Source organism: Delphinus delphis, chromosome 4 (assembly GCF_949987515.2).
Source record: "Delphinus delphis chromosome 4, mDelDel1.2, whole genome shotgun sequence".
NCBI classification, from domain to species: domain Eukaryota; kingdom Metazoa; phylum Chordata; class Mammalia; order Artiodactyla; family Delphinidae; genus Delphinus; species Delphinus delphis.
The window spans coordinates 65,442,789-65,465,022 of NC_082686.1; the positions used below are offsets into that span (position 1 = coordinate 65,442,789).

The 22,234-nt window shown below is 36.1% G+C and overlaps 1 protein-coding gene across 1 annotated transcript in view; it reads left to right on the plus strand.

Annotated features, from left to right (window-relative positions):
• Window positions 1–22,234, plus strand: part of CFAP91 (cilia and flagella associated protein 91) — a 146,687-nt gene that overhangs the window by 15,793 nt on the left and 108,660 nt on the right. The window contains exons 5-6 of the mRNA XM_060009902.1: window positions 395–451; window positions 14,637–14,818. Coding sequence (XP_059865885.1) covers window positions 395–451; window positions 14,637–14,818 — 239 coding nt within the window. The remainder of the gene's footprint in view (window positions 1–394; window positions 452–14,636; window positions 14,819–22,234) is intronic.

Consider the following 22,234-nt stretch of genomic DNA (forward strand, 5'->3'; position numbering starts at 1 on the left):
TAAAGTAAATCATTGGGAATTTCAGAATATCTCAGGGAACTTGAGAAGTTGCTGGGGACTAATGACCAGCTGAAGCCCAAGTATAGGGCAGTTTCTCAGAGTATGGCTTGTTTCCCATCTTCAGAGAACACACTGGGATGTTTATTAAAAATGCAGATTCACTGGCTCTACCTTGTATCTACTGAATCTCCTGGGCTAGACCTGGGAATTTGAATTTTAAACAAGAATCTTCCCACTCCCCAGTGATTTTTGTGTATGCCAAAGTTTGAGAATTACTGATATATGAAGTATTCAAACTCACTGATTTCAAGGGACAAATATTAACAATGGAAGAAAGCTCAGAGAGCGCACAATGCAAAAGTACCACACATTTGTGTTTTCCTTTCTCCCCCAGGCCTTTCCTTCCATTTTATCAACGGTTGCCATTCAATGTTGTTTTTGCATCAACCAGGTAAGTAACCATTATTTTAAAACTTTTTTTCCAGTTTATTTTATTTATTATTTGCTTCCATATTTGTTTCCAGAGGATAGTTGACTAAATCAATTTTTTAAACTTCAGATCACTAACCATTAGAAGGTCTTCTAGTGGGTCATGAGCAGCATTTTAAAAAACAAAATAGAATAGAAAATAACCAAGAGCATCAGACATATTGAGGGTAGGTTTTTTTTTTTTTTTTTTTTTTTCCGGTACGCAGGCCTCTCGCTGTTGTGGCCTCTCCCGTTGCGGAGCACAGGCTCCGGACGTGCAGGCCCAGTGGCCATGGCTCACGGGCCCAGCCGCTCCGCGGCATGTGGGATCTTCCCAGACCGGGGCACGAACCCGTGTCCCCTGCATCGGCAGGCGGACTCTCAACCACTGCGCCACCAGGGAAGCCTGAGGGTAGTTGTTTTTTGCTTATAACTTTTTTTTTTTTTTTTTTTTTTTTTTTTTTGCGGTATGCGGGCCTCTCACTGTTGTGGCCTCTCCCGTTGTGGAGCACAGGCTCCAGACGCGCAGGCTCAGCGGCCATGGCTCACGGGCCCAGCCGCTCCGCGGCATGTGGGATCTTCCCGGACCGGGGCACGAACCCGTGTCCCCTGCATCGGCAGGCGGACTCTCAACCACTGCGCCACCAGGGAAGCCCTGCTTATAACTTTTGTTTTGAATAGATACATACATATGCTCATCTAATTTTTGCTATACACTTTCCCATGTCAATATAACTTAAAATTTCTATAGGAGAAAAAAATCCAAGGTATTCTTGAAATGAAACGGAAAAGAAACCTTTTTTAAGGTCTCAGATTTCTGAATAGAAAGTTAGATAGGGCTTGACTTTCAAACATGCATTTAAAGGATATGGTTACTCTTAATGATATAGCATCTTATGAATAGGATATATGTTATCAAAGGTCTGTAATCCTCAATATAAGTGCCAATTATTATTTTTTTAACATCTTTATTGGGGTATAATTGCTTTACAATGGTGTGTTAGTTTCTGCTTTATAACAAAGTGAATCAGTTATACATATACATACGTTCCCATATCTCTTCCCTCTTGCGTCTCCCTCCCTCCCACCCTCCCTATCCCACCCCTCCAGGCGGTCACAAAGCACCGAGCCGATTTCCCTGTGCCATGCGGCTGCTTCCCACTAGCTATCTACCTTACATTTGTTAGTGTATATATGTCCATGCCTCTCTCTCACTTTGTCACAGCTCACCCTTCCCCCTCCCCATATCCTCAAGTCCGTTCTCCAGTAGGTCTGTGTCTTTATTCCTGTCTTACCCCTAGGTTCTTCATGACATTTTTTTTTCTTAAATTCCATATATATGTGTTAGCATACGGTATTTGTCTTTCTCTTTCTGACTTACTTCACTCTGTATGACAGACTCTAGGTCTGTCTACCTCATTACAAATAGCTCAATTTCGTTTCTTTTTATGGCTGAGTAATATTCCATTGTATATATGTGCCACATCTTCTTTATCCATTCATCCGATGATGGGCACTTAGGTTGTGTCCATCTCCGGGCTATTGTAAATAGAGCTGCAATGAACATTTTGGTACATGACTCTTTTTGAATTTTGGTTTTCTCAGGGTATATGCCCAGTAGTGGGATTGCTGGGTCATATGGTAGTTCTATTTGTAGTTTTTTAAGGAACCTCCATACTGTTCTCCATAGTGGCTGAACCAATTCACATTCCCACCAGCAGTGTAAGAGTGTTCCCTTTTCTCCACACCCTCTCCAGCATTTATTGTTTCTAGATTTTTTGATGATGGCCATTCTGACTGGTGTGAGATGATATCTCATTGTAGTTTTGATTTGCATTTCTCTAATGATTAATGATGTTGAGCATTCTTTCATGTGTTTGTTGGCAGTCTGTATATCTTCTTTGGAGAAATGTCTATTTAGGTCTTCTGCCCATTTTTGGATTGGGTTGTTTGTTTTTTTGTTATTGAGCTGCATGAGCTGCTTGTAAATTTGGGAGATTAATCCTTTGTCAGTTGCTTCATTTGCAAATATTTCCTCCCATTCTGAGGGTTGTCTTTTGGTCTTGTTTATGGTTTCCTTTGCTGTGCAAAAGCTTTGAAGTTTCATTAGGTCCCATTTGTTTATTTTTGTTTTTATTTCCATTTCTCTAGGAGGTGGGTCAGAAAGGATCTTACTGTGATTTATGTCATAGAGTGTTCTGCCTATGTTTTCCTCTAAGAAACTGTCAAACTCTTAGAGGAGAACATAGGCAGAACACTCTATGACATAAGTGCCAATTATGATCCCAGTTCCCCTCTAATTTTTTAAGACTGTATATGGATACCTTTGGCTCTTACATGGATGGAGGAAAGATCCTCTGCTGTCCTTCTAGACAGAGCAACTTTGTGTATTGTCACTTTACCTGGGGACAACTGCAGGCTTGTTTTCTATGAAATGCTTTGTATGAGCAAAAGAGAAGCTATAAGACAGGTATCTCCCTATAGATACCTTTGGTAATTCTTTAAAAGCAGGCTCACTGGATCTCCTGCTCTGGAGGTCATAATCACATTAGGTCTAAAAATTGTTCAGTTGATTGTGGGGAGTTCTCAGGTCTACAGTGATGAACACTGGGCCCCTCCACTCCTTCCTAACTAATTGTGACGTAAGGGATAAAGATTTCCTTTGAGAGTTAAAGCATGACAGTTGACATTCTAGAAAGTTTCTTTCTCTCTCAGAAGTTTTAAAGAATGAATCAGTAACCGTCTGTGAAGTCAACTCTGGAATTCTGACAGCGTTGAGTTTCTGAGTGGTGAGGATAATTCTGACTTATGTTAGCAAGTATGGACTGTGTCTGGGGACAGCTGGCCTTCTCCAGCCACACCCTTTCCATGGCTAGCTGTTGGAGCCTTTACTTTGGACTCTATGTAAGCATCTTGGTGAAGAGGATAAAAAGTAATATTTTTAAAATGTTCAATAGTGGTCTCCAGTTCCACATATAAGGTGCTTGGAAGTTGCTATTAACTGAAGATTTTAAAAACAGGCAAATACAGGGAGTAATAGCTACCCAGAACAGAGATTCATGAGTAGAAACTGCCCTGAGAACCATTCCTAGGTAGGAAAACCTGAACTATAATTGACAAGTTGCTGGAGATTCAGTGTGGAAAACTCTGAGAATGAAAAACTCCAGGAGGACCCAGTCATGGGGGCTCCCACAATTTTGTGATTTACCTCCAGGAACTCAACCAGGTTCTCACAGTAAATATTGGAGAAAAATCCCCCCATGCTTCTGGCAGGAGGAGGGAAAAAGGAACCACTTTGAAATATGCTAGAGCACTCTGTTCTTAACAAGGCCAGCTGTCAGGAGAAACTAGTGAACCAGAGCCTAACATGCTGGGGTATTATCAGAGCCTAACTGAGAGGGGAAGGAAATACCCAGCTTCAGTCCCCTTTTGCCATCCTGCCCCACCTAAGGGGGAAGGAAAACTGAAAAACACTTATGAAGCTCATAGTCCAGATGCATAGGCTCACTGAAAGAAAGACCTAATATATGAAAATAGAATGCTTTCCCCTCCCCCCACACTACCACCAAATTACTAAAGACCTATTTACAGTTTTTCTTACTCAGTACATCATGTGTAGCTGTAAGAAAAAAAATTACAAGGCACACTGAAAGGCAAAACCACAATTTGAAGAGACAGCATAAGCATCAGAACCAGACATGACAGGGATGTTGGAATTATCAGAAAAGGAATTTAAAACAACTGTGATGAACATGCTAAGGGCTCTGATGAGTGAAGTAGACTTCAAGCAAGATCAAATAGGCAATGTAAGCAAAGAGATGGAAATTCTAAGAAAGAACTAAAAAAATAAAATGCTAGAGATCAAAAACACTGAAACAGAAATGAAGAATTCCTTTGATAGGCTTGTTAATAGACTGGACATAGCTGAGGAAAGAATTTGTGATCTAGAGGATATCCATACAAACTTCTAAAATTGAAAAGCAGAGAGAACAAAGACTGAAAAAAACAGAATATCCAAAACCTGTGGACAAATACAAAGGTATAGCATACGTATAATGGGAGTACCAAAAGGAGAAGAAAGAAACAGAAGAAATATTTGAAACAATAATGACTGAAAATTTCTCCAAATTAATGTCAGATCTCAAACTACAGAGTCAGGAAGCTCAGAACATCAAGCAGGATAAATGTCAAAAAAGCTACACCAAGGCATATTATATTCAAACTAAAGAAAATCAGAGATAAAGAATAAATTCTGACAGAAGCCAGAGTACAAAATTACCTCACCTATAGAGGAGCAAAAATAAGAATTACATCTGACTTCTCAGAAACCATGCAAGCAAGAAGAGAGAGAAGTGAAAATTTAAAGTGTTGAGAGAAAAAAAATCAACCTAGAATTCTGTATCCTGCAAAATTATCCTTCAGAAATGAAAGCAAAATAAAGACCTTCTCAGACAAACAAAAATTGAGGGAATCTTGCCATTTGTTGCAAGAAATGTTAGAAGTTCTTTAGAGAGAAGGGAAATAATATAGGTCAGAAACTTGGATCTACATAAAGAAAACAAGGGCATCAAAGACAGAATAAATGAAGGTGAAATAAAAACTTTTATTTTTTAAGTTTATTCAAAATAATAAGACCACCAGGGCAGAAATAGAGACACAGATGTAGAAAATGGATGTGTGGACACAGGGGGGAAGGGGAGGGTAGGATGAATTGGGAGATTAGGTTTGACATAAATATACTGCCATATGTAAAACAGATAGCTAGTGGGAACCTGCAGTAAAGTACAGGGAGCTCAGCTCAGTGCTCTGTGATGACCTAGATGGGCGGCATGGGGGGAGGTGGGAGGGAGGTCCAGGAGGAAGGTCCAAGAGGGAGGGGATATATGTATACACATAGCTGATTCACTTTGTTGTACAGCAGAAACTAACACAACATTGTAAAGCAATTATACTCCAATTAAAAAAAAAAGGAAGACAATGGAAGACAAATGGTGGGCAGTTTGTTTTTCCTCTTTGACTAATTATTAAAGGAGCCTATTTGGAAAAAAAATTAATAATAAGAGCAACAATGTATTTGATTATGTATGCTCATGAATATATCATGTATGCTTATATATAAGTGAAATGAATGACAGCAATAATAAAAGATGAAAGGGAGGAATGAGGATTATTTTGTTATTATAAGGTACTTACACTGCTTGAGAAGTGATATAGTGTTATTTAAAAGTGGACTTGGATTAGTTGTAAATGTATATTGTAAACTCTGGGACAATCACTAAAAAAGTAAAAAATAAAGGGAAGTATAACTGATATGTTAATAAAGAAGTGAAAATGGAATCATATAAAACGTGGTTAAAACTACAAAAAGACAGAAAAAGGGTGGAAGATAAAATAGGAACAAAGAACAAGTGCAACAAATAGATATGGTAGATATTAATCCAACTATCAATAATCACTTTGGCCATCAGGGGTCTAAATGAACAATTAAAAGACAGATATTGTTAAAGTGGATCAAAAAAACAAGAACCAATTATATGTTGTCAATAAAAAACCTACTTTAAGTATAAAGACACATATAGATTAAAAGTAAATGGATAGATTAGAACAGAATAGAGAGCCCAGAAAAAAACTCATGTGTTTATGGTCAGTTAATCTATGACAAAGGAGGCAAGAATATACAATGTAGAAAAGACAGCCTCTTCAATAAGTGTTGCTGGGAATACTGGACAGCTACATGTAAAAGAATGAAATCAGAACATTCTCCAACACCATATACGAAAATAAACTCATAGACCTAAATATAAGACCTGAAGCCATAAAACTCCTAGAAGAAAACATAGGAAGAACACTCTTTGACATAAATTGTAGCAATATTTTTTTGGAGCAGTCTCCTAAAGCAAAGGAAATAAAAGCAAAAATAAACAAATGGGACCTAATTAAACTTAAAAGCTTTTGCACAGCAAGGAAGACCATCAACAAAATGAAAAGATAGCCTACTGAATGGGAGAAAATGTTTGCAAATGATATGACTGATAAGGGGTTAATATCCAAAATATATAAACAGCCCATACAACTCAACATCAAAAAAACCCAAGCAACCCAATTAAAAATGTGCAAAAGACCTGAATGTCTATTTCTCCAAAGAGGACATGCAGATGGTCAACATGAACGTGAAAAGATGTTCAACATTGCTAATCATCAGGAAAATGCACATCAAAACCATGATGAGATATTATCTCATACCTGTCAGAATGGCTATCATCAAAAAGAACACAAATAACAAACGTTAGCAAGGTGGAGAAAAGGGAACCCTCCTACGCTGTTAGTGGGAATGTACATTGGTGCAGCCACTGTGGAAAACAGTAGGGAGGTTTCTCAGAAAACTAAAAATAGAACCACCTTATGACCCAGCAATTCCATTCCTGGATATATATCCAAAAAAAACAAAATCACTATTTTGAAAAGATACATGCACCCCAATGTTCATAGCAGCATTGCTTACAATTGCCAAAATATGGAAGCAATTCAAGCATCCATCAACAGATGAATGGATAAAGAAAATGTGGTATGTATATATATATACACACACACACACACACACACACACACACACACACACACACACACACACACACACAATGGAATACTACTCAGCCATAAAAAAGAATGAAAATTACCACTTGCAACAACATGCATGGACTTGGAGGGTATTATCCTAAGTGAAGTTAGTCAGACAGAGAAAGAGAAATACTGTATTATATCACTTATGTGTGGAATCTAAAAAGTACAACAAACTAGTCAATATAAGAAAAAAGAAACAGACTCACAGATATAGAGACCAAGCTAGTGGTTACCAGTGAGGAGAAGGAAAGGGGGAGGGGCAATATAGGAATAAGGGATTAAGAGGTATAAACCATTATGTATAAAATAAGCTACAAGTATATATTGTACAACACGGAATATAGCCAAGATTTTATAATAACTATAAATGGAGTATAACCTTTAAAATTTGTGAAATACTGTATAGTACACCTGTAACATATAATATTACACATCAACTACGCTTCAATTAAAAAATGTAAAAAAAAAGAACAAAAGTAAATGGATAGAGAAAACTATAGCATGCTAACACTGAAAGAAAGCAACAGTAGCTATAATAATTTCAGACAGAGCAGACTTCAAAGCAAGGAAAATTATCAGGGATAAAGAGAGGCATTACATAATGATACAGAAGTCAGTTCTCCAAGAAGACGTAATAATCCTTAATGTATATGTGCCTGATGACAGTGTGAAACTACATGTGGCAAAAAGTAATAGAATTACAAGGAGAAGTAGATGAATCCACTATCACCTCCTGTTGGAAATGGATACATTTAGCAGACAGAAAATCAGTAAGGCCCTAGTTGAACTTAACAATACCATTAATCAGTTGTATATAATTGGTATCTATAGACTATTTATTCAGCAACAGCAGAATACACATTCTTCTCAAGTTCACATGAAACATTCACCAAGATAGCCACATTCTGGGCCATAAAACACACTTTAATAAATGTAAAAGCATAGAAATAATACAATGTCTGCTCTCAGACCATAGTGGTATTAAACTGGAAATTAAGAACAGAGAGAGAACTGAAAATCCCCAAATATATGGATATTAAACAATATATTTCTAAATAACATATGGATAAAAAAAGATATGGGAAATTTTAAAATATTTTAAACTAAATGAAAATGACAACATAAATTATAAAAATTTGTGCAATGCAATGGAAGCAGTGCTTAGTGGGAAATTTATAGCATAGAATACATGTATTACAAAAGAAGAAAGATCTAAATCAATCATCTAAGCTTCCACCTTGAGAAACTAGAAAAAGAAGAGCAAATTATATCCAAAGCAAGCAGAAGAAAAGCAGTAATAAGAATTAGAGCATAAATCAATGGAATTTTTTTTTCAAGTGTATGGAGAGTGTGCGCCATGTACTTTCTTAAAAATTTTTATTTATTTATTTTGGTTGTGCCGGGTCTTAGTTGCAGCTTGTGGGCTCCTTAGTTGCGGCTCATGGGCTCCTTTAGTTGCGGCATGTGTGCTCCTTAGTTGCTTCTTGCAGGATCCTTAGTTATGGCATGCGAACTCTTAGTTGCGGCATGCATGTGGAATCTAGTTCCCTGACCAGGGATCGGACCTACATCCCCTGCATTGGGAGGTGGATTCTCAACCACTGTGCCACCAGGGAAGTCCCATAAATCAACAGAATTGATCAAGGAAATTGATAGAGAAAATAAGTGAAACCACAAAGTTCCTTGAAAAGATCACTAAAACTGATAAGCTTCAAGTGAGGCTAACTAAGAAAAAAGAGAGGACACAAATTATTAATATCAGATATGAAAAAGAATCCCCTTTTCAGAAATGAAAAAGGATCACTGCAGATCCCATGGCATTAAAAAGATAATTAAGGAATATTGTGAATAACTCTATGCCTACAAATTGGATATTCTAGATGAAAAGGACTAGTTACTTGAAAGGCAATTTGCCAGAACTCACACAAGAAGAAACAGAAAATCTGAAAAGGCCTATATTATTATTAACAAATTTTTGAATCAGTAATTAATAACTTTCTAAAACATAAAGCACCAGGCCCAGATGGGTCTGCTGGTGAATTCTACCAAACATTTAAGGAAGAAGTTATACCATTCTCTGCAGTCTCTTTCAGATAATAGAAGCTAACTCATTCTTTGAGGCCAGCATTACTCTAATACCAAAACCAGGCAAAGACATTAAAAGAAAGCTACAAACCAACATCTCTCATGAATGTAGGCATGAAAATCCTCAACAAAATATTAGCAAATCAAATCCAACAATGTATGAAAAGAGTTATACACCGCAACGAAGTGGGATTTATCCCAGGTATGCAAGGCTGATTCTGCATTTGAAAATCAGTTAATATGCATCACATCAACAGGCTGAAAAAGAAAAATCACATGATCATATTACTAGAGGCCAGAAAAAGTATTTGACAATATCCAATACTCATTCATGATTAAAACTCTCAGTTAACTTGGATTAGAAAGGAATGTCCTCAACTTTATAAAGAATGTGTACCAAAAACTTACATCACACTTAATGGTGAGAAACTCAAAGCTTTTCCACTAAGATCAGGAAAAAGGCAAGGATGTCGCCTCTCATCACTCCCTTTCAATATCATACTGGAAGTCCTAGCTAATTCAATAAGACAAGAAGAAGAAATAAAAGGTATCCAGTTTGGCTTCCCTGGTGGCGCCGTGGTTGAGAGTCCGCCTGCAGTTGCAGGGGACGCAGGTTCGTGCCCTGGTCCGGGAAGATCCCACATGCCGCGGAGCGGCTGGGCCCATGAGCCATGGCTGCTGAGCCTGCGCGTCTGGAGCCTGTGCTCCGCAACGGGAGTGGCCACAACAGTGAGAGGCCTGCATACCGCAAAAAAAAAAAAAAAAAAAAAAAAAGGTATACAATTTGGAAAGGAAGAAATAAAACTGTCTTTTAGCAGGAGACATATTCATCTATGTAGAAAATCTAAAAGAAATTACTGAAAAAAAAAGAAAACCTCTCCTGGAACTAATAAGTGATTATAGCAAGGTTGTAGGATATAAGGTTAGTATACAAAAGTCAGCTGCTTTCCTATATACCTATATAGAACAAGGGGAATTTGAAATATAAAACACAGTGCCATTTACATTAGCATCAACAAATGAAATACTTAAATATAAATTTAATAAAATATACACAAGATCTATTTGAGGAAAACTGCAAAACTTTGATGAAAGAAATCAAAGAACAACTAAATAAATGAAGAAATATTCCATGTTCATGGATAGGAAGACTCAATAGTGTCAATATGTCAGTTCTTCCCAATTTGATTTACAGAGTCCATGTAATCTCAATCAAAATCCCTGCAAGTTATTTTGTGGATATTGACAAAGTAATTCTAAAGCTTATATGAAGAGGCAAAAAACTCAGAATAAGCAGCACAATATTGAAGGAGAAGAACAAAGTTGGAGGACTGACACGGCCTGACTTCAAGACCTACTGTAAAACTTTTATAATCATGAAAGTGTGGTATTATGGAAAGAATAGACAAATAGATGAATGAAATAGAATAGAGAGCCCAGAAATAGACCCACATAAATATAATCAACTAATCTTTGACAAAAAGAACAGATAATACAGTGGAGTCTTTTTAAACAAATGATGCTGGAACAACTGAACATCTACATGCAAAAAAATGAATTTAGGCATAAGCCTTACACCCTTCACAAAATTAACTCAAAATGATCACAGACTTAAATGTAGAATACAAAAACATAAAACTCTTAAAAGATTACATAGGAAAAAAACCTAGATGACCTTGGGTATGGTGATGACTTTTTAGATACAACACCAAAGTCATGATCCATTAAAGAAATAATGGAATATCTGGACTTCATTGAAATTTAAAACTTCTGCTCTACAGAAGACAATGTCAGTAGAATGAGAAGACAAGTCACAGACTAGGAGAAAATATTTGCAAAAGACATATCTGATAAAGGACTGTTATCCAAAATAATCAAAGAAGTCTGAAACTCAACAGTAAGAAAACAAAAAACCTGATTTTAAAAAAGGTCAAAGACCTTAACAGATACCTCACCAAAGAAGATATACAGATGGCAAATAAGGATATGAAAAGATGCTCCACATGATGTCATCAGGGAAATGCAAATTAAAATGAAATTCCGCTATACACCTGTTAGAATGGACAAAATCTGGAACACTAACACCACCAAGTGTAGAGCAGCAGGACCTTGCATTTTTGGTGGGAATTCAGAATGCTATAGCCACTTCAGAAGACAGTCTGGCAGTTTCTTACAAGACTAAACATACTCTTACCATATGATTTGGCAATCCTGCTCCTTGGTATTTACCCAAAGAGGTTGAAAACTTATCTCTACAGAAGAACCTGCTCACAGATGTTTATAGCAGTTTTATTCATAATTGCCAAAACTTGGAAGTAACCAAGATGTCCTTCAGTAGGTGAATGGATAAATAAACTATGGTACATTGAGACAATATAATATTATTCAGCACTAAAAAGAAATGAGCTTATCAAGTCATGAAAAGACATGGAAGAATCTTAAATGCATATAGTTAAGAGAAGGAAGCCAATCTGAAAAGGTTACATACTGTATGATTCCAGCTATATGACATTCTGGAAAAGGCAAAACTATGGAGGTTATAAGAAGATCATTGGTTGCCAGGGGGTTGGGGGGAATGGGGAAAGGATGAATAGGAGCACAGAGGATTTTAAGGGTAGGGGAAATACTCTGTATGTTACTATAATGATGGATACACGTTATTATACATGTATACATAGACATATAAGGATTTGTCCATACCCATATAATGTACAACACCAAGAGTGAACCTTAATGTAAACTGTGGACTTTGGGAGACTGTGAATTGTCAATGGAGGTTCATCAATTGTAACAAAGCTACCACTCTGGTGAGTCATGTTGATAATGTGTTGGGCTATGCATGTGTGGGGCAGGGGGTATATGGGAAGTTTCTGTACCTCCTTCTCAATTTTGCTATGAACCTAAGATTGCTCTAAAATATTGCCTTTAAAAAATGCAGACATTCAATAGAGTTCATAATAACAAAACAAGATTTGCTAGCTTTATGAAGCTCCTCTTTGTGTGCAGTTCAGTTGGGGCTGGAAGGGAAAATCTAGAAGACTGTAGGTTTGGCAGACAGTACATGTTCCTGGTAGTGGCCCGTAGTAGAGGAGGAGGGGCCTGGATGGAGGGAATAGAGCAGCAGTGGCTGCTGTAAAGGTACCAAAGCCAGACTAAGTAAGGCTGAGGATGGGATCCAGGACAAGGCAGGGCTCAAGCCAAGTAGGAAGCAGATATGGAGTCTTTCTGGCATTGGGTCCCGATCGAGGTTGGGCAGAGGTGGGAAAGAGATTTTTACTCTTTCTTATTCACATTTTGCTCTCCTCTAAAACCAACTGAAATGGAGAGAAAAAGAATAGGTTGGAGAAAAATAACAAGTTGGTTGGGAAAAATAACCAACAAGTTGGTTGTACTATTAAGTTGCATAGGACTTTTGTCAAAGTAGCATTCCTCCTTTGCATCCTATCCTCAGACCCACCTAGAAGGGTCCCAAGTCAGCAGAAAGCTTAGTCAGGGGGATTCCTCAGGCTTTACCATAATCCTAGAACATTTGATCAGATGGGTCAAATGTGAAATTATTTAATTTAGAAAACAATAATTTATTCTCTTGATTCAAGCTTACGGTGTTATAATATTCACATGATCTGTGATGATAAAGCTAATTTGAAGTTATTTCCTCAAGTAGAATTTTTATAGTAGCATACTTTCTGCTGAAAACTTAAGAAACTATATGTACGTACTTATATTGTCTACATGTGTTAGAAATTAATAGCAACTGCTGAAAAATGATTTCAATGCCTGTTAGAATTCAGCATTAAAAACAATTTAAAGTACTGTTCCATCACAGGTCGAAATGCCAAATAGACACTTCTTTCTAATTGGCTTGAAATGCATTTTTCTTTGAGTTAAGCTTTACATGCTGTGCTCATGTATAAGCACCTCCCCTTGCCTTTGACTTTTTCATAATGGAAATCTCTCTCTTTTTTTCCATTATTTATTGTTTGTGTAATTTAACCAATTCTTCAAAATGATATATTTTAAATGGAAATGGTTATATATTTTTTTCTTATTTTATAAGTAGTCTATATACAGGTTAAAAAAAAGTTAGAAAATTCGGAAGACTATAAACATGAAAAAAATTCTCTCTATAACCCTACTACCCAGAAATAGTTGCTTTTATTATTGTGTATCCATCTAGGCATTTTTATGTGCCTAATAACACAGTCTTTAAAAACATAAAAATGTATTCCTAATGTACATACTGCTTTATAGTGTTCTTTTTCTACTTTACTTTGGATCATAGACATTTTTGTTCATTCATAAATGTAGATTACATTGTAACTTTTAATAGTTGGATAAATTCCATTACGGCTGTGCCATTGTTTAAAAAACAATTTTTCTACTGATGGTGATTAAGTTTGTAATTTTTTTTTTAAAGTGTCACATGAGTAGATTGGGAAGGGTTTCCATGGAGTGTTGTTTAGTCAAAAAAGCAAGACGCAAAAACATATTTATAGTATGATTTCATGTTAGTCAAATTATAAAATAACACTATATTTGTGTATACTTGTGTCAGTGTAGAAAATAAGTGTGCCAAAAAATATGGAAGATATAATTCAAGGATACAACTGAGATACATACCCTAGATATTGGGTATATAGAGAAGGTACTGCTACAAGTGGATAAGGAAGAAAAAGGGATTGAGGGATGCAAACTCAAAAGCACAAGAAAACACTGCACTAAAACATTAAACCATATGTGCTGTCATACTTATTGTTTAAGAAATTATGTGTAAGGGTGAGCATATGTTTAAGTGAATTAAAAAAGTTTTTTTGTATTTAAAAATAGACAGAATAAAAAAACAAGGGTGAAAATAATGGGTCCAAGGTTGATGCCTAATGACTCCAGGTATAACCATGTTTTAAAAATAAAATTGGCCATTAAAAAAAGTTTTTTACTCTTATGAGACTTTATAAACACGTCTGCATATATCTTTGCACACTCATTGAATTATTTCCTACAATAAATTCCTAGGAGTACAGTTGCTGGGGCAAAAGGGTATTTTAAGGGTTTGATATATATTGATAAGTTACCTGTTAGTTAGGTTGCACCTATTTGTATTTCCATCAACAGTTTATGAGAATGTCTGTTTCTTCACAACTTCATTGATGCTAGGTACTTACACACTTTTAAATCATTGCTTATGTTATATAATAAAATAGCATCTTGCTGTTTTAATTTACTTTTCTGAGATTACTAGTTATGTTCATTATCTTTTCATATGATTGTTAGAAGTTTTACTTTTTGTTTTCTGGACTGTCCTTTACCCATTTCTCTGTGACTATTTAACTGTCTTATTGATTCACAAGGGCATTTTATATAGAAAGACTGTTTAACTCTTTATCACATATGTTTCAAAACCTATTGATAGGTATAAAGTGATTGTATCAGGTTTTAATTTTTAAAATGATTTCCTCTTTTAGGGCAGAGCCATATACCTTTCCTCCTCCTTCCACTAAGTACCTCCCCATTCCTTCAAAGTATACTGTGGGCACTCAGACTGATTATCGCGATGCTGAAGTTCAAACAGACCCGTATTCTCCAGAATACATAGTATGTCAGAATTCCATCCCTGAACTGCTGACCCTGGCTACTCTCACTTGGGGTGAGTTGGTAATTCTTTTGAATATTTGCAGATGACAGTCCTGATAACCACACGTGCTATTGAGTTCTTGGAAATGACACACATAGAGGCAACTGTGGTTTAAAGTATTGCTATTTAAAGCGTCTTGCTCAGTAGAGCTACTTCATAGACTCATACATTTTCTGATAAATTTGTTCAAAGGTATTTACGCCCTTTTCACTGTAAGGAGGCTTATTGTTCTTTTCCCCTGAAGCTGAAGTTATATTTCGGCTTAATTTTGTGGTTACTTTACTGACGACTCCCCTCCCTCTTCTCACTGTTTCTCCCAGTGAATCAGTTCTTTTTCACTGAGGCATTCATTACTCCTTCTTTACACATAAACCTTTCTTGAGTGTATAATACTGAATGCCTATTCCAACGTATGTAATAATATTATCTTTCTTTGCTAAAATATCTTGCAATTTATCAAGGCTCTCTTATATACTTTATTTGATGATTTGGATGATTTCTTTTGATATTATCTCTGAAATGCTAATATCTTCCAGGCTCAGAAATTCACTCTCAGAGTATAGAAATTCACTCCAGTCTAGGCCCTTATTATGTGAAACTATAAAAATTAATAAGAGAAGGAACCTTTAGAAACTATTAGGCATTAGCTTATTGAACTCACTTGATTGTAGCTGGGAAACTGAGAACAAGAGAGGCTGACTCCTCTAAGGTCATGGAGATAGTTGGTACACTGTAATGATTTTTATTAAAATGAGATTACTTTTGTTTCCCCAATGTAATTAATTGCTGTGATCAATTCTGCATCACAGGCAAAGAAGATGTTCATATCTGAGTTCTAGTTTTGATTCTTGTTTCCTGGCCCACTTTATGAATCCAGATTAAGCATTCTTGACACCCACACTTTAAACCAGAGGCTCTAATTTCAGGCCTAGATGACAGGTTAAAAGTATGCTGAAATCTTTCCCTCTGCCCTGAGCACATAAAAGACATATTATAAAGATTAATAACCACACTTCAAGGAAGAAAATTTCCATAGTCTAGAAGTGGAGACTTCTTCCTAAAAGAAAGAAATAGCTGGGAACCTGTGATGGTAAGCAGGGACTCTGAATGGTGGGGAGCAGATCTGAGTTACCTGCTTAAACTAAAGGAGACAGAAACTTTTCTCCTGCCCACAGATAGGATTGAAGCCCAGTGCCTGCCAATCTAAGCCAAGTGCTGCTATCTGGGGCCTTGGGCTTTACCTCTTGGTGTGACAAGGGCTTAGCGTTGAGCTGCAGGAGGACCAGAACCAGGACATCTAAAACAAGAAATCTGGGCAGGGGCTCAGAATGCTTCACTTGGTAAAAGGCCTAATCTGGAGTCCTGCCACTGGCAGCTCTGGGGTTGAAGTATCAATAAAACCCTCTATGAGTTAGGCCTACCTCCTCATTGGTGAGGCCCTGGGCAGAGGTTCAAATAAAGGCCTATATACTATTGATATATGCATAGATGTTTAAAAATTATAAATCAAGCCACTATCTGTTAGATAAAATATGTTCTATATTTTTCACAAATCTTTCTAAAAAGTTGAAAGGACAAATGTACATTTAAAATTCTTAGACTCTTTGGGATTGCATGCTGGAATGTGGCAGCAATGGGAGAGGCTGCCTAGTGGCCTGCCCTTTTCTCTGGCTCTGTTCAACATCACAAGGGGCCTGTCATGCATGTATATGATTGCCCCACCTTGCTTCTCCATTTTCTGTTTACACATCCTTGCAAACAGCTGCCACTTGGCTATGCCTTGGGCTTAAGGGTGAACACACAGCAGCATATAGTCTGCCCTCAGGAGTCTGAATCCTGGGAAGAGGCCCATGTAGGTTTTGTAAGTGGGCTTGGGGCAATTTATGCATGGAATTCGAGGCCCTCTAAGAGCAGGAGTACTCCAGGTGGGCATTTTGTAGTATTATCTTTAAAGTGCTGTGGGAAAATAATTTCAAATCTAGAATTCTTATACCAGCCAACCTGTTATTCAGTGAAGGTGAAATAAGGACACTTTCACAGGATAGGACATTTCATAGGCCTATCTCATAGGATATTGTAAAGATTAATTTAAATTCATTTATGTAATGTGCTTAGACCAGTGCTTAGTATGTAAATAAGCTTTCTATACATGTTAGCTATTAATCTGAAAAGGAAGAACAAAAGGACATACTTCAACAAGAGGAAAAATAAGCCCAAAAGGAAGAAGCAGTGTTTAAGAATATGATGAGCAAAAAAAGAGAAAAATATGTAATTAAAAATTTAAAGTGTTGAGTTTTTAAAAGTGATACTTAAAAAAAAAAAAGAATGAAGCAAGTACTAAAACTCTAGATCAGGGTTAGCAAACTATGGTCCATAGGCCAGTTTGGCCTATTGCCTTTTTTTTATATGGCCTGCAAGTTAAGGATTTTTACATTTAAAAATGGATGAAAAAAACCTATTATGCGACATGTGAAAATTATTTGTACTATTTTGTGACTTGTGAAAATAATATGAAATTAAAATTCCAGTGACCCTAAAAAGGTTTTATTGGAATACAGCCAAACTTATTTGTTATGTGGTGTCCTTGCCTGCTTTTGCACTGCCATGCAGAATTGAGTAACTGAAAGAGACTGTGCGGCCCACAAAGCCTCATATATTTACTCACTGGCCTTTCACAGAGAAAGTTTGATGACCTCTGCTCTAGATCAGTCCTTTTCAGACTTTTGCATGAATAAGAATCATCTGGTGAGCTTGTTAAAACACTGATTCCTGGCCCCATCCCAGAGATTCTGATTTACTAGGTCTGAGAAAGGGTGGAGAATTTGCATTTCTACCAAGCTCTCAGATGCTGCTGCTACTGCTGGTTTAAGAACCACACTGAGTACTGGAGTTAAGAAGAAATAAGAATAAAGCATGCAAAAATTCTATTTTCTTTTGGAGAGAGAGCAATATTAATTAGCTTTAGACTTTATTAGAAAACTATGAGTGGAAATTTCTAGGTTAAAAAATTTATGTGTAACCTCTGGAAAAAAGAGAAGAAATATATCATTTCACAATTGGTAAAGGGGAAAAGGAGGAAACAACAGTAGAAATGGGGGAAAACGCAAAGAAAAAACACGATAAATAGAAAATGCATAGTAAAGTGTAGGGAAAATGTTCAAATATTTTAATAATCAAAATATATAATAAAAGTGACTTAAACTTGCCTATTAAAAAATTCTGGGATTGAATTCATTAAAACCCAGCAAAAACAGCTTGCTATTTATAAAATAGCATTATAACTTTGAAAATAAAGGAGTGGAAAATATACTGAAAGCTGACCCAAAGAAAGCTGGTGTAACAATGTTAATATTAGACCAAAGTTAATCAGAAAACAGTAAAAGGGATAATGAAGAACATGAAATAGTTATAAAAGGAAAAACCCCCCAGAAGTTATATCTGTTATGAATTTGAATTTACTCTGTATAGACTCAAAATATAAAGCAAAACTGATTGAATCACAAGGAGAAATGGACAAATTCCTATTCACAGGGGAAGATTTTTTAATGCTCCTCTTTCAGATTAAGCTATCAAAAGTTAGGATTCAGGTGATTTGAACAAGATGATTAATGTATTTCACATAAAAGACTTTGCATGTGGTAAGCCATGGCGACACCTGCTATAGATCTGATTATGCATTAAGAAAATGTGGAAATAACTTGGCTGTAGCATTTCAAGGAAATAATTATGGTTCTGGGCTCCTTTGAACTGGCAGATTTCTCACTCCACATTTATAGTCATTTGATTTATGAGAAAGATGCCACTATATTCAGTGGGAAAAAGGAGGTCTTTTCAATAAATGTTGATGAAACAATTAGATATCCATGTGCAAAAGTAAACTTTGATTCTGATTTCTACCTCCAGGCAGTACTGGGAAAAACAAACAAACAAAAAAAACAACATGTGTGTGTGTGTGTGTGTGTGTGTGTAAATTGATAACCTGATTCTAAAATTAATATGGAAATGTGAAAGGGTCAAAAGTAGCCAAGGCAAATGTGAAGAAACAGAACAGTATACACTATGAGATACAAAGACTTACTTTAAAGCTGCAGTAATTACACAGTGTGGTATATTCTCAAAGGTACACAAGTAGATCATTGTTACAGAATAGGGAGTCCAGAAATTAACCCACAAGTAGATATCATCTGACTTAAGACAAAGATGATACTACAGTACACTAGAAAAAAAATGATCTTTTCAATAAATGGTGCTGAATCAATTAGATAGTCATCTTGAAAACAGTGACTCGATTCCTAGTTCACACCATAAACTGAACCAATCCCAGATGTCTAAATGTGAAAGGTGAAACAAAAATTTAGAAGGAGACATAAGAGAATATTTTCATGATCTTGGGTAGGCACACATTTTATTAAATAGAACAAAATTGCTAACCATAAAGGGAAAATTAAGAAATTAGATCACATTAAAATTAAGAACCTCTGTTCACCAAAATACATTAAGATAGTGAAAAGGCAAGCCACATATTGGGAGAAGATATTTGCAATACCTACATATGACAGAAGACTCATATCTAGAACACATAAAGAAATCCTACAAATCAACAAGAAAAAGACGACCCAATAGAAAAGTTAGCAAATGATGTGAGCCGTCACTTGATAAAACGGGTTTTCAAATGGCCAATCAACATATGAAACAGTGTTCAACCTGATTAGTCATCAGGGAAATGCAAATTAAAATCTCAGTTTGATACTACAGATATACCAGAATAGCTAATGTTAAAAAGATTGATATTACTAAGTGATGATAAGGATTTGAAGCAAAGAGAATTTCATATACTGCATGTATATATTGCAACCATTCTTTGGAAACTGATAGTATCTTCTAAAGCTGACACAATACCTACAACCCAGGAACGTCATCCCTCACTATATACCCAAGAAAAGTGAGTACTTAGCTCTACTGTAAGAAATGCATATATGACTTTCACCAAGAGACAAGTGCAAGAATGTTCATAGCAGCACTATTCATAGTAACACTGAACTGAAAACAACCCAGATGTCCATCAACCATAGAATGGATGAATAACCTGTAGTATGTTCACACAGTGAAATACTATATAGTAACGAGAATGAAAGTACAGCTACACATAACCACGTGGGTGAATCTCACATAGATATTGCTGAGCAAAAGAAGTAAGACACTAAAGAATACCTACATTTTGATTTCATTTATATAAAGCTCAAAACCTATCAGAACTAAATTAATATGTTAGGAATCAGGCTGGTGGCTATCCTTGAGGCAAGTAGAGACTGGGAGGGAGTATGATGGGCAGGCTAGGGTTCTGGTAAATTCTGTTCCTTGATCTGAGTGCTGGTTATTTGGGATGTTCCTTTGTGTACCTTTCTGTGTATATATTATACATTAGTAGAATGTTTGCATAAATATAAGTGAAAAATAATGACACAGTAAAAGGTTGACACTGAAAGCACTAAGAAAAAAATCGAGTGCTATGTGCCAAGAACTGTTCAAAGTGCTTTATGTTTTTAACTTATTTAATCTTCACAAGTTAAGTAAATAATAAATTTTAAATCAGAAACCAATAAGAAACCTTAAAAAGGCAAAAGAATTGGTCATTACGATCATAAATTTTTTGGATAAAGATTAATAATATACTGAAACTTCTTGTGGGAAACATCAAGACCAAAGACAGAAGTTGCAAGTAAAGAGTATTAGAATTGGAAGAGGGACATACTATAGACCAAACGATTTAGAGACTATAAGAGAACACTATGCATCACTATTGCCCTACATTTAAAAACTAAGATTATATTAGTTTCAGGTATACAGCATAGTGATTTTTTAATAGATGATACTCCATTTAAAGTTATTACAAAATAATGGCTGTATGTCCATGTGCTGTATAATATATCATCATTGCTTATCTATTTTATACATAGTAGTTTGTATCTCTTAATCCCGTACCCCTGTCTCACCCTCCCACCCCTTCCCTCTCCTCATTGGTATCCACTAGTTTGTTTTCTATATCTGTGAGGTTGTTTCTGTTTTGTTATATACGCTCCTTTGTTTTATTTTTTAGATTCCACATGTAAGTGATAACATACACTATGTCTTTCTCTGTCTGGCTTATTTCACTGAGGATAATATGCTCTAGGTCCATCTACGTTGTTGCAAGTGGCAGAAATTTATTCCTTTTTTATGGCTGAGTAAATTCCATTGTATATATACACCACATCTTCTTAATCCATTCACCTGTTGATGGATTCTTGGGTTGCTTCCATTTCTTGGCTACTGTAAGTAATGCTGCTATGAACATTGGGGTGCATGTATCTTTTCAAGTTAGTGTTTTGGGGTCGTTTTTTTTTTATGGGGGGGATATATACCCAGGAGTGGAATTGCCGCATCATATGGTGGTTCTATTTTTAGTTTTTTGAGGGACCTCCTGTTTTCCATAGTGGCTGCATCAATTTTAATTTCTACCAGCAGTGTACAAGGGTTCCCATTTCTCTACATCCTTCCCAATGTTTGTTATTTGTAGACTTTTCGGTGATAGCCATTCTGACAGGTGTGAGGTGACATCTGATTGTGGTTTACATTTCTCTGATGATTAGTGATGTTGAGCATCTTTTCATGTGCCTGTTGGCCATCTGTATGTCTTATTTGGAAAATGTCTCTTCAGCTCTTTTGTCCATTTTTTAATTGGGTTGTTTGGTTTTTTAGATATTGAGTTGTATGAACTGTTTATATATTTTGATATTAACCACTTGTCAGTTACATCACTTGCAAATATTTTCTCCCTTTCAGTAGGTTTTCTTTTCATTTTGTCAATGATTTGCTGTGCCAAAGCTTTTGAGTTTAATTAGGTCTTATTTGTTTGTTTTTGCTTTTGTTTCCTTTGCCTTAGGAGACAGATCCAGAAGAATATGGCTATGATTTATGTCAGAGTGTTCTGCCTATGTTTTCTTCTAGGAATTTTATGGTTTCAGGTCTTATACTTAGGTCTTTAGTCCATTTTGAGTTTATTTTGTATATGTTGTGAGTGAATGTTCTAATTTCATTCTTTTACATGTATCTGTCCCGTTTTCCCAGTACCATTTATTGAAGAGACTGTATTGTCTCCATTGTATATTCTTGCCTCCTTTGTCATAGATTAATTGATCATAGGAGTATGAGTTTCTGAGTTCTCTATTCTGTTCCATTGATCTCTATATCTGTTTTTGTGCCAGTACCATGCTGTTTTCATTACTGTAGCTTTGTAGTATAGTCTGAAGTCAGGGAGCATGATACATCCAGCTTTGTTCTTTTTTCTCAAATTACTTTAGCAATTTGGAGTCTTTTGTGGTTTCATATGGATTTTAGGATTACTCTAGTTCTGTTGAAATGTCATGGGTATTTTGTTAGGGATTGAAT